We start from the raw sequence: 13,237 nt of genomic DNA, 5'->3' as shown, positions 1-13,237 counted from the left end.
CAGGAAGACAACATTGGAAACTAGAATATAAACAGTAGCAGTCAGGAGCCTCCATGCATTGCCACAAATTACACATTGGCCTCTGAGACTACCCTTTAGTGGTGACAGAAAAACAATCTTGTCAAAAAAGCACAGAGCGGACGAATTACATTGCTTTGCGATTGCCAAACATGCTTGGATGCCCTCTGTCACCACATACTTGTGTGATAATTCTGAAGAAGATGTTTTATTGTGTGTTTACAGATTACTATGCATTTTTTAAAATTTATTATCTATTATTTGTCAGTAGGATTGGTGAAATTCAGATACAAATTTCACTGTAGGGCTACATTGTATCTGATATTATATTATTGTGTTTTTTTTAAGTGGGCAGGAGCAGAGAGTAAATTAATTTAGGTTAAATGTCTGAAGGGGTATGGGACTGAAAAGTTTGGGAACCACAGATCTATAGAGAGAACATAGAGCTTTACACTGCTTCTCTCATGCTAATGCATCTCTGTTCCGTTCAGATCCCAGATGGGGACAGGACAAATAGTTGGGCATCAATGCACTGTAATGCTTTGTGCTGAATGCTTAAATGTCTATCGTTGCCATTATTGACAGTGGACAGGAGCAGCATGGCTACACTTAGTGATGATCAATGTCTCGCACTCTGTATTCTAAAGGATTCCAATCAGAATCCAGCTTTCCTTGCATTATCAATGAGGCAACACAAGCATATTTGTTGGATCAGACAAAATTTCTGAGTCTTTGTGCATTCGCAGGTCAGTAGTAAACCTGATCGCAGGTTTCCTTTTCTTCCGTAGACCATGGCTCATAGAAACAGTTCACTGCAGACCAGGAACACCCACATCACACTGCAATTTATATACAGTATATTACATAATACTAGGGATGTAACGATTCACTCAACTCCCGATACGATTCGATTCACGATACTGGGTTCACGATACGATTCTCTCACGATTTATTTTACAAAATGGGACTGTAGACAAATCGAAAATACTGTTATTATTTTCCTTTTATATTTCATTGTCAAAAGAATCCCTTGATAAACTATTCAAAACAATGCAATTTAACTAAAAATAAATCTTGAATGAAATAAATAAAGGAATAATACAAATGAAAATGAAGCCTATTAATTTAAATTCTGGTTCTATAATAAACAATGCAAAACTGCATAATAGTTCTTTTTCTTTTTAAAAGTGCAACTGAAAATACATTTTGTGCCTTAATAATTGGACTTTAAAAAAAAAAAAAACGTGATTACACTGATTTACGTCATATTTGTTTGGACCAGCAGATGGCGCTGGTAACACAGTGGTCGATTGGCATGCAGAAATTCTTGCAGTGAAGAAGAGAAGCTATGCTAGCAGACAGAGCTAATAGAAAAACGTGACTTTTACAGATATTCAAGTAATATTACAGATATTCTTTCGGTGCTAAAGGGGCAATGAATCATTTATTAAAAGTGTAGAAGGCGGCCAGTAAGAAAGTATTAGCAGACTCCGCCCGCCGCCGACACTTGTACACTTGCCCTCTGCTGGTTAAAAAAAGTACTGCGATTCAATTTTCAGAAAATCGATATCAACCGTGATACCTATGAATCGATTTTTAACTGCCTCACGATTAATCGTTTCATCCCTACATAATACCATTGCTGTGATCAATAGCCAACTAGGACTTAGAGTTTCTTAAACCAGTCACTGTTTTCTGCTTCAAACACAAGAACTTTTCACCACCAATGTAAACTGTTCATGCAATATTTTCAAGAACCAAAAGACTAGACTGTTACCAAACATTTTTCTTGCAGCAAACCCTTTTTTTTACTTTAGTGAAAAGCTACATAATTCATTTTAATACCATGCAATAATATAATGCTCAGAATGCACCATAGTGTGAACTCTGAAGGCATGTACTGTATATCAAGGACAATACATTGACTTCTTTAGTGAAAAACCTTGCTGAGTGAACAGCTCAAGCTTGCTTTTGAACTGCATCCACATTTATCAACTAGTACTAAGCCTCAGATGTTGCTGTCAGAGCAGGAGTGACTCAGGGCTTTGCAGGAATGGAATTCCCTTTGACAACCCTCAGGTGCTCCATTTCTCTGGATGTGGCCTTGAGCAGAGTAGTGAAGACAAAGACATACAAGACAAAGTAAGCTGGACTTCAAATAGCTGAGTAGCATCTGACGAAGAGTTGACAGTGAAGAAGAAACTACCCTGGGAGACAGTGGGGAAGACAGAGGCAGCTGGGAGCTACAGGTTAGGCCTCAGGCAAGTGGAGTTGAAAATGAGCATGCATGCAGCCAGCGCTCTATCCTCTTACATAACGTCTCCAGTTCAATATAGCCCCGACTGGCTATTTAAAGCACGACTGTCTGGCCCTGCTGACAAAAAAATGATATACTTAGCAGCCTCATGCGGCATGAAAGCCTCCGTCGGGGTTATACTGGTCACAGACGAGCCCTGGGGTGTAGGTTTTGGTAACGTTGCAGTTATTTTTAGCCCTGCTGATGATCTGGGGTCTTTACATGAAGTGAAAAACTCCTAACCCTCATCCACTGGAAGTTCACTCCTGTCCTCTGTGTCACATCAGCTTAGGAGAATTAAGGACTAACTGCGGTTATCACACGCAGGCTTCTTCTAACAACTCTATTACATTCATAATCCATGAGAAAGTGTAACCGTGATATGATTAATGGCTGAAAGCTTTCGGGAAAATTGTGTGTTTACTTTAAAAGCAAGAGTGCACAGCTCTGGGTGTTTTTTACTGCATGTCTTGACAAAAGTTGGTAATTCTTCATTAATTACATAGCAGATGTTTTTCTCTTAATGTGTAAATAATATTTAATAGAGGCTACAGTGACGACCAAACAATCCGCAAAAAATCTTTTAAGGAATCGAAGCTCCAGCAGGAAAAATAATCTAATTCTGTCAGACTCGCTGCCAGCTATGGCGAGTTTATCCCTCTTGACCTCAATCGCAATAACCGAAATCGAGCGAGATTTCCGAGAGTGGGAAAAGGGTTACTGTCATTGCACAAAGTACAAGGATATTGCACATTCCCCTCCCAACAACATTCAAGTACACTTCAAAGATTCATGCACACACAGGTACATAAGGAACGGTAAAAGCCTGTCGGCATAAAAAGATGATCAGTATAAAAGTTCACCCGAATAAAAGTGCATGGGTATAAAAAGTGAATGAGGTATAAAAAGTTCCACACAAAAACAAGCATACACGAAAAAACACCATACTGAAGAGCAAAGAGCCGCTGCACTAACACGCACCGCCATCATCCAGAGTTACACCATATCCGGTTTAGTTTCAAAATAAAATACTCTATGTTCAAGGTGGATCATATTTCCAACCAATTTCTGACCTGCTTGCCCCCTTTCAGTGTGGCAGGGGTCTGATGAGGCCTATCTCCAGCTTTCTTCATGCACTAGGCGGGGCTACACCCTGGACAGGGCGGTAGTGAATCGTACATATAAATATTGCACTTATCTATGGTTGGATAACAGTAATCTCCACAAAAGCAGAACATCTACAGGACAGGACCAAGTCAATTCCCATCTACTTCTCTTGAAGGACACAATGAACTGATTGTTTGGCTTTGTATTGACTACAACTTGCTATATCATACGATTACGCATGAATTAGCGAGATCTCCTGTGTCCTGCAACAGATACACATCACAGACGGAGGGGGTGGGGATTGAAGGACAGCAGATTACGCAGCAGTTACGCAGCGGAGACGTTATGGAGCATTTACGCATCCAGTGGAAATCCGGTGTCAGCATTCACTACTTTTCTGTGGTAGAGCGGACAGCAGAGTGCCACAGTAGCTCCATCTATCTCTAACTCGTCTTGCCAGCAAACAATGTCTGTCAAACGATATTCCAGGACTGGCTCTAGAACTTTCTGCTTCTGAAGATCTGACTGAAGGCTTGGAATCCCCTTAGTCCCACAAAAACTATCAAAAAATGTGTTTCTGCCAAGGACTCCCAAGCATAATAAGAAAGAACAAAGTGCTGATGTTGATCCAATGACTTTCAGAAAGGGTTTATATCTTTAAGATGGTCAAAGGAAGAACCAGGATCCCCACAGATAAGATAGATGTTAAAGTCTAGACATTTTTGCTCTGAGTCTCAATATTGCCAGTGATATGAAAATAGACTGATAAGCATGTTTGATGATCCATAGTAATATAGTGTGCTCATTTCAAAGGGTTAATATTATCCTTCCCATTAACTGTTTTTGTAAAACGTGCAAAAACTGTAGGCATGTGGAGCTAAATGACACACAACGGTTTGTCTGCTGTACTCCATCAGCAGGGCTTTTTCTGTAAATAAAGAAAGAAAGAAAGAATGCAAAACACGAATCGAGGGAAAAGAAACATCAACGGTGAGCTGTGAACACTTGTGGAAATGTAGGCAGCGCTATCTCACTCCTCCACATGGGCTGTTGTTTTCCTGTCTGCTTATCGAGTAAAAAAAACAAAATGGCTTTCTGTTCCCAGTTGTTTAAATGAGTTTCAGTGACAGATGAGGTACACTCCACACACAAAGAGGGCCAGAGGTGGTTTACAATAGTTGGACGTTTGTAGCACAACACAAAAACAAGTGGCAAAACTAAAAAAAAGAACAAGGAACGTGATGTGATTGGTTCGCAATAATATAACAGAAAGGCTTTATGTTATCACTGTTGCTTTGATTGACTATTCATAATAAAGACCTACACAAATTAAAACAACTAATTAAATTGGGAAATAAAAGTCTTGAACAAACTGGAAGAGCAGAAGATTTTCCATCTCCAAGCAGAATTGCACAAAGGTCTAAAAATGAAAGAAAAATGACAAAAAAGGCAAAAGTTATGTCTCCTGAACCAATAGATCAATTATCATTGGATCTAATCCACAACAAGTGGAGCACAATGTGAAGACTTATACAACCTGCTTTAGAAAACATACCTTCATTCTGAATCTAGCACCTAACGTGGTACATCACATACAAAATAAACATTCAGTCCTAACTTTTTAGTTTAAATGACTAATATTACTCTGTTGCTCTGTAAAAGTAAATTCCTGTAAATGGGATTTTATTTTATTTTTTTAAACACATGATGCAGCCCTTGCTCTAGTTTAGTGCACCCCCCCCCAAAAAAAAAAAACTATATATATATATATATATATATATATATATATATATATATATATATATATATATATATATGTTTTTTTTTTTTTTTTTCCACCACAGTTTTTTCGGACTTTCTTGCATTCCATCCTTGTGGGTTACCGTAGTGCAATGTGAGCCAGCCCCCTCTTTGTTTACATGTATTTACCCTTTGAGTAGGCTATATGTGTGCCACAGCCATGTTTATTGTTTTATTCGCGCTATGCTGAAATGCTAAGGGAAGAGTTTATTATTTCTTTTAATGTAAAGTTATATGTTATAAAATATGTAGTTATCTGATTTCTTAATCAGAAAATTGAAGCTACTGTGAAGTTTCTGTTTCACTTTTGCTTAAACCTGGGTTAAAGCATGAAATTGTTGAACCTCATATACTTTTTATTTTTGGGTTGTTCTATGCATTTTAACTCTTGAGGACAGTCACTAATTTGCTAAGTTGCACTAATCGAATCGAAACTCAAATTTTTCTTTAAAAAATCCGAAAAATTTTTTGAGGCAAAATCGCCTAGCCCAACACAGAAGTACTCCAAAAACAAAAAATTCGAAAAGAATATGCAAAATGACTCCAACAAGCCCTCAAAACACATGAAACAAAGCACACAATACAAGAAAAACAAACTAAAAAATGACTCCAAAAACACACAGCACAAAAAAAGACAAAAAAAAAATCTAAAAAAAAAATCTGCATAAATATACAAAATCACTCAAAAATTACCCAAAATGACTACAGAAACACACAATATGATAAGAACACAGACAATGAATAAAAAAATACACAAAATTATTAAAAAAAAAACTCTAAAGATATTAATAAGTCCAAATCTTGTTCCAGTTAAGGTGCTTTAGGGTTGTTTTTGGTATTTTCAAATCAAATTCCAATCGCAAAATTTGCCAAAAAACTTAGATCTAATCCAAATTGCACAGCTCCGTTATATAAAAACTGCATATATTCATGGATTAACGTATGATACACAGAGGTGACACACAATGTAGTCTTGTTCTCCTGTGGTTTTTCTGCTCAGGAAGTACACAACAAGCCGCAGAATAACAGTCGTACGAGTCTCGTCCAAAGACACATCATGGAAACAATACGCTCCGCAACAACTTACACCACAGTCTTTGTACTACTTTATTGTGCAACTATGACACATTTTAGGGGTACTGTGTTACTATTTAGGGACACGATGTTAAATTTGCTAACATCAGCAATGACAAAGCAGGGCTGCAGTAAACAATTATTTCAGTAATCATTAAATCTATCCATATTTTACCTAATTAAACATATTAGAGAAATTGCACGCTTTGCACTCTTTATGCTTTTTGATCTTATTCCATAAATAACAGATTTATGTGACTCAACAATTGAAAAACCAATAAAAATACAAGAATCTAAAAAAAATATTTCACGTCACTTATTATTATTGGTATATTTTAAATAAATGCCTAATAAACAATATTGCTTAAATGAACAGAACCGCAGTGCTAAAAATTCAAGAATAAAGAACAATTGTACAATTTGACCTATATGTAACATTTTTGGGCTGATAATGACTGTAGCTACAATATGTTTTAACAACAATATCTGTTAAGGACGTGTCCGACAACTAGTTATTGCAATAACTCATTGGTTCCCAAACTGGGGTATTTGAACACCTCTTAGGAGGTACACAAACATTTGTAAGTTGATTTTTTTAACATTATAACATTCACACATACTTTTTCCCCATCCATCAATAATAATTTGTGGCACAACTCTTTAAAATACACCAAAAGGTGAAGTTCAAATATTAAAACGAGCAAAATATCAGAAATGAATGAATAAAAAGGCCTAAATTCAAGGTCAATGATCCTACAGACACAAATAAAAGATGTATAACATGTAAGAAATAAACGTACATGGGGCAATACAGTTTGGGAAACACTGCAATAACTCATTCAGCTTCCTGTAAACATTAAACAAATAACTGTACATTATTTAATAAGTAATCACCGTAATCTATTTTTAAGTTTTATTTTCATCAATATTTATTATTTATCTCAATATCCCATAATGCAATGCACGCAAATGTCAACGGAGTGTTTAAAAAGGAGGTAAAAACAAACTTTCAAGTGTTAATTTTAATCATGTTTTCGTGCAAATGATCTTCCATTTATTGATCAATGTGGTGCACACTATGGTGTAGGAGTTCAATAGTCTTTGCTCAAGCATGCCGCTTTGTTTTCTAAACACACCACCATCCACATCAATGACTCAGCGCCTTAAGTGTAAATACAGGAATACGACATTTGCTGAAGTTGCAGAAATTACACGAGCGATGCATTAAAAGAGTCCCATTGCACCTACCTGCCATCTTTTCCACCCACATAGAGCAGGTAGCCTGCTTGCCCGAACTGCCGATGCGGCATTTTCTCAAGTCCACAACAATCATAATGAACAAAAGACGAGTTGACAATGGCCACGGTTACATGATGATTTTTAATTTGGAATTAGTTATTCTGAATTAAATCATTCTGAATTAAATCATTCTGAATTAAAGTGTTCTGCTTCGTGTTTACAAGGAAATCGGAATTCCCGAATTGACGTTTACATGGAAAACCAGTTTATTCGGCTCTATTCAATTCCGCTTTGGGAAGGCTCTGATTGGACAGTATCACGTATATTGGGAAAAACACCTTTTATTGTCGGCTGTAACACAGAACACCACACATGGGAACTGTTTTCACCTTTATTTTGACTGTAGTTTTGAAGCAGGGACTAATCACCGGTAAATAAAACCCAGTCAAATAAAACTCCGGAAAATAATAACCATGAATAAATATTTGCTCCCTGGTAAAGACAGTAGCCATAACAACCGGTACAATGATAAACTTACAGCCTGTGCAGCAGTACGGGGACGCATTTACTCCGTCTCTGGGTCTTAGTATCACCCGTCCGATGAAGCCGTTCCGTTTGCTGATCTCCGTGTGTGTATAATAAGTCTGTGTGTCCGCGTGAATGTGCGCATGTTTATGCCTCCTTCCATCCACTATATCATTATATCCATGGCTTTTAAAGGGGACATATCATGCTAAATCCACTTTTTTAGCCCTTAAATGCATTTTGTTGTATATTTAGAGTGTTTAGAAGTACAGAAAAGTTCAAAGTAGTCTCTTCAGGTGCTCCGTTGATATCTTTTCATTCTGTTTTGGTCATATTTTTCAATCTGTTTCGATTTTTCAATTCTCTATTACGTATTTTGAACAACAACGTCACAATATTTGCAGCGGAACTGCCAAATTAGGACATCGACTCCAGGCCCAACACTTCGAGCAATCCGCCATTTTTATATCTCGCTTTTATTTTGTAGTCCAAGCTCAAGGATGCAGAAGTTACGAGAGGATAAGTCAAAATGTTCGGTTGTTGGATGTAGTAACCCACACGCTTCATTACACCGTCTCCCAGCATCAGAACCTTTTCAAAGTGCCTGGTTGAGTTTTATTTTTCACGGAAATGTACCCACATCTGTGGGTAAGGTCATTTTTGTGTGCGCGAAGCACTTCAAGGATGACCGCTTCAGCAACCTTCGCCAGTATAAAGAAGGATTTGCCGAAAGACTTTGTCTGATTGAGGGTTCAATTCCTTCTATCTTTGGAGACGACGAACAGAGCACTTCGGTAAGCTGTAAATAACGCTAAAAAGTGTGATGATAAGACGTCCCTGTCATTGTTTTGTTAGCATTAGCAGTTGCACTGTCTTCATATGTTAGCGCTGTTTGCTCATTTTAGATCCTTGATGATATGGCCTACGTGATTTAATTTAAGTCTAAAGTTTTCATTAGTCATTTCATTTTGCCGTTTTTGTCTCCGAAAAGACTGTATTAAAATGCATTTCGTGACGTTAGCTTGGCGGTAGCGTTAGCATTAGCTCGGTGCTTGTGTTAGCTCACTTGTTAGGGTTCTGCAGTTTCATCATCTTCATTTTCATCTCGCTCCGCTGGGTCCGACTCTGGCTCGAACATGTAAGGCTGGATGGACAAGTCTTCTGTTGTTGACATTTTGTAAATAACCTCTGAATAAAAAGTTTATGAGCCGCTACATAGGCGTATCTCTTCTATCAAACTACTAAAATGGCCGAGCAGGGTGGAGTTGAACCGAGTGTCACCTGAAGAGGGGGCGGGGTATGGAGTGTCTCATTTGCATTTAAAGAGGCTGCACCAAAACGAGTTGCTCTCAGAAGCACATCAGAAAAGGGGTAGAAAAGGGGTGGAGCTATAATAATGAGGAATTCAGACCCAAGCATTGCAGTTCCACTTTATATAGACCACAACTGTATGATTTATATGTAAAAAGGAAGGATTTAAAAGCATGATATGTCTCCTTTAAGGCTCTTAATAAATGCTGTCGGCTCTAGTCTGGGCCGCCGCCGCCGTCTTGGATTATGTCGTCACCAGGGCGTCATCGCCGCAAGTCGCGCAAACGCAGAACGACCGGAATTAACTTAAAGTGGATTTAAGCAAGTGTTTACAAGAAGGAGGAATTATTTCATTCGGAATTAAAAACGGAATGAACCAGCTACTTCAATCAGATTTGAGTTTAATTCAGAATTAAATTAGCATTAGGAATTAAGTGTTAACAAGGTCAGGTATTAACTTTTATTCTGCTTTAAAGAGGAATTAAAGCTCCCATGTAAACGTGGCCAATAACTGCAGTCAACAAGTTAGTGGTCACTTTGTTCACGGTACAGGCTTTTTTTTAGGCATCTGTCCGTCACAACTGGACTATAAGGACTTCAAAAGTAAAATCACAACATACGACTGATCTCACCCAATATGTGTTCAAATGAAATGAGAAGAAACAGTTGTGGAAATAAAAATGCAATGTTTTCAATCATGATTGTCACAGATCTCTACAAGTATTCAAAAGTATTAACAAAACCCATTTATAATGTCAAGAAAGTACATGTATATTAAATATTAAATTAATTTGAATACATCCTTGATTTCTGTGGCTACATTAAAAAAGGGAAAAAAGAATGATAAATAGTCACTAAACTGAAGTTTCCGTTAAGAGATTCTATTTCATCTTTTAAATGCTAACTACAGGTTGATAGATTTGCCACATGTGCGTTCTACTCAGTGCTGGTCAGGTGATTGATATGTTAACTAATAGGTATAAAGAGAGGTTATGTTGTTGTAGTAGCAGTTTAAGAGCAGTTTTCACCTCACATATAGAACTGCAAACTTCATTTACAAAAAGGTGTCAAAGGATGTAAAAAAAAAATAGGTTTGCAGGTTTCTGCTACATCAAAAAAAAGTAAAGAAAATCCAATATGTGCTATTATTTACTATGTATTAATGTACTTGATAAAACACTATATAATATAAGATTTATAATTGCAGCTGCTATATATAATCTATTTCCCTACAGTGCGGTGTTGGATGTAATACATTATTCCAGGTTGTCCCAGTAATAACCAACATAAGTTATGAGATTTTTCTCTAAACAGGAGCAGGTTACTTTATTAGTGTGTACAGTAGGTTGTATTACAACATTGAATTTGTATAATAAAGACATTACTGTAAAATATTAATTTTACCCTAAGGCAGGGCCGTCCAATTTGGGGCCTGCAAGCGATTGGTTCTGGCCCGCTGGCCATATTTGAAAATGTTATATTCATTTATTTATTTATTTTTATTTTTAGCAGGTTCTGTCCCATATAATACTCCATATACTCTCTATTTCAACACGAATTAATGTAATACAGAACAATGATTAATAAGGGGGAAAAAAACATAAAGCTGAAGTCCAATTACATTTTTTTTTTTTTTTTTTAGTTTTAAAGATTTGTTTAAGGCGGTAGAAAATATAGTGTTGTGATCGTATAGTTAATATGTTGTGTCCCATTTTGTTGAATTTATATTGCACTAAATGTCTTTGAAGACATTTAGATGCTTCATAGTTTTATGCCATGAAACACTAAAAGGAAACCTGTTCTTCAATTTCAAAATTACTTTAAGGTTTTATTTTGCACAGTTATGTTATTGCTATATGTAATTTCCTGCACTGCAACATTCATTTTTGGACCTTCAATGAAAAGAATTTGGCCACCCCTGCCCTAAGGTATCTACAGCTGCAAAACATTTTTATTTTTTTTAATTTTATTTTATTTTTATGTTTGATGCAATTTTATTCAGGATATGGGTTCGGATTTCAGTATTATACTATTAAATTCATTTCAGAAGTTCTCAGAGAACCTAACCAAAACCTGCCCTTGGACCGCGCACCTCAGTTTGAAAGCCCCTGCACAAAGTAAAACTATCAGTATCATTTACAGTTTCAGCGCGGCTTGTATAGTTAGTTAAAAAAAGTAAAATAATATAAAAAAAGACCAACATTCAGGAACATTTATCGAACAGAAAACTAGTGTAACAATAAAGTAGAGGGTCTCTACGACCGCGAGCGCAGGAAACACTACAGAGTGCTCGTGCGGAGTCCACGCAGACATTAAATAGTGAGAAAAGCGAAAGATGCATTTTTTTTTTTTTACCTGCGAGATGTCATAGCAGTGTCAGTGTGTGAAGCTGCACCGCGTCCTCAGAGCTGTGAGCTGCCTGCGTTGAGCTGCTGTTAGTGAGGCAGTGAGCGACCTGCGTCCGTTCTCTCAGTATGGAGCACCGACTGCACTTCCGCTCAGTCCTTTCACAACAAAAGCTCGCTCCCGCTTGGCAGCAGTTGGTTCATCAAGGCCTGGGTGACTTTAATTAAAGCGTATGGAGGTATATTTGTGTCTCTATCATTTAAACAAAAACAAAAAATACTTTCAATCAAATAAAAACTTTTCAATCAAAAAAGGTTTACTTCTATCAAAAATAAATATTTTCAATCAAAGAAAAAAAAAAGTGTTCAAAGTGTTTTGTTTTTTTTTGATTGAAGTAATTTTTTGTGATTGATTTTTTTTATTTTTTTTTATTTTTGTTGAATAATAAAGACACACATCTACCTTTATACAGCGGTGTCCTCAGCACAAGCATGTGATGGTTTGTCCATCATTTATGTCAGTTTTTATACTAATGACCAAACTGAGCATTATTACAGTAAAGAAGAAAGGCTTTTGTATATTTCTGTTATTTTGTGTATTTTTGTTGTTGTTTTGTGTTGTTTTGTTATTTGTTTATGTTTTTCTTGTTTTTGTAGTCAAGTTTTGTATTTTTGTGATTTATTTTTCTTTTGGAGGTATTTATGTTTTGTATATTTTTCTCTCGTTTTGTCTTTTGCAAAGTCAGTTTTAATTTTTTATTTATTTTTTAATCATTATTATTATTTTGTGTTTTAGGGGTCACCCATCTGTCCATTTTCTGACCAGCTTTTTTTTTTATTTTCAGGGTCGTGGCGGTCTGCTGGTGCCTATGTCCAGCTCTCATTGGGCGTTAGGTTGTGGTACACTCTGTACAGTCCATCGCAGGGCAACATTCATTAGGCTACAGGCCATTTAGAAACTCCAATCAACTTAACAGTCGTGTTTTTAGATTGTGGGAGGAAGCTGGAGTACCCGGAGGGGAGAACATGCAAACTCCACACAGAAAGAACTATAGTGTCCACCCCAAGGCTTTAACCCAGGACCTTCTTGCTGTGAGGCAGATGTGCTAACCACCCATTTTAGGGGTCATTTTAATATATTTTTCATGTCCTTTTCTATATTTTTGTAGTATTATTGTTTGCTTTAAGTACATTTTGTGTATTTTTTGTCGTGTGTAATTTGTGTACATCAGACCGAGAGCCACATGTGGCCCCGAGGCAGCCAGTTGCTCATGTCTGATCTGTGCAATGACACGTAGTATTTCACAATCAAACTAAACTTAAACCCAAATGATTAAAATGTTAATGGTAAATTGGTAAAATATAAGTGTATATCAATATGGGGGTCACATTCTAAAAAAAAAACAAATACAAAAAAAAAACAGTTTTTGTATGTTTTTGGAGTGAAGTTGTGTATTTTTGTGATTTACTTTGCTTCTTTGGATTCCTTTAGTAAATTACCTTAAATTTGAAAACTACTCCT

At 36.7% G+C, this 13,237-nt stretch overlaps 1 protein-coding gene across 2 annotated transcripts in view; it reads right to left on the bottom strand.

Moving 5' to 3' along the window:
* The window catches only part of ptpn11b (protein tyrosine phosphatase non-receptor type 11b), a 64,056-nt gene extending 52,204 nt beyond the window's left edge, over positions 1 to 11,852 (bottom strand). For both annotated transcript variants that reach the window (XM_028453091.1, XM_028453092.1), the window contains exon 1: positions 11,726 to 11,852. In XM_028453091.1, coding sequence (XP_028308892.1) covers positions 11,726 to 11,739 — 14 coding nt within the window. In that variant the 5' untranslated portion in view covers positions 11,740 to 11,852. The remainder of the gene's footprint in view (positions 1 to 11,725) is intronic.
* Positions 11,853 to 13,237: the final 1,385 nt, after the last annotated feature.

The sequence above is a fragment of the Gouania willdenowi genome, chromosome 7, assembly GCF_900634775.1.
Source record: "Gouania willdenowi chromosome 7, fGouWil2.1, whole genome shotgun sequence".
Classification (NCBI taxonomy): Eukaryota; Metazoa; Chordata; class Actinopteri; order Blenniiformes; family Gobiesocidae; genus Gouania; species Gouania willdenowi.
This window is presented reverse-complemented; position numbering and strand designations above follow the sequence as displayed.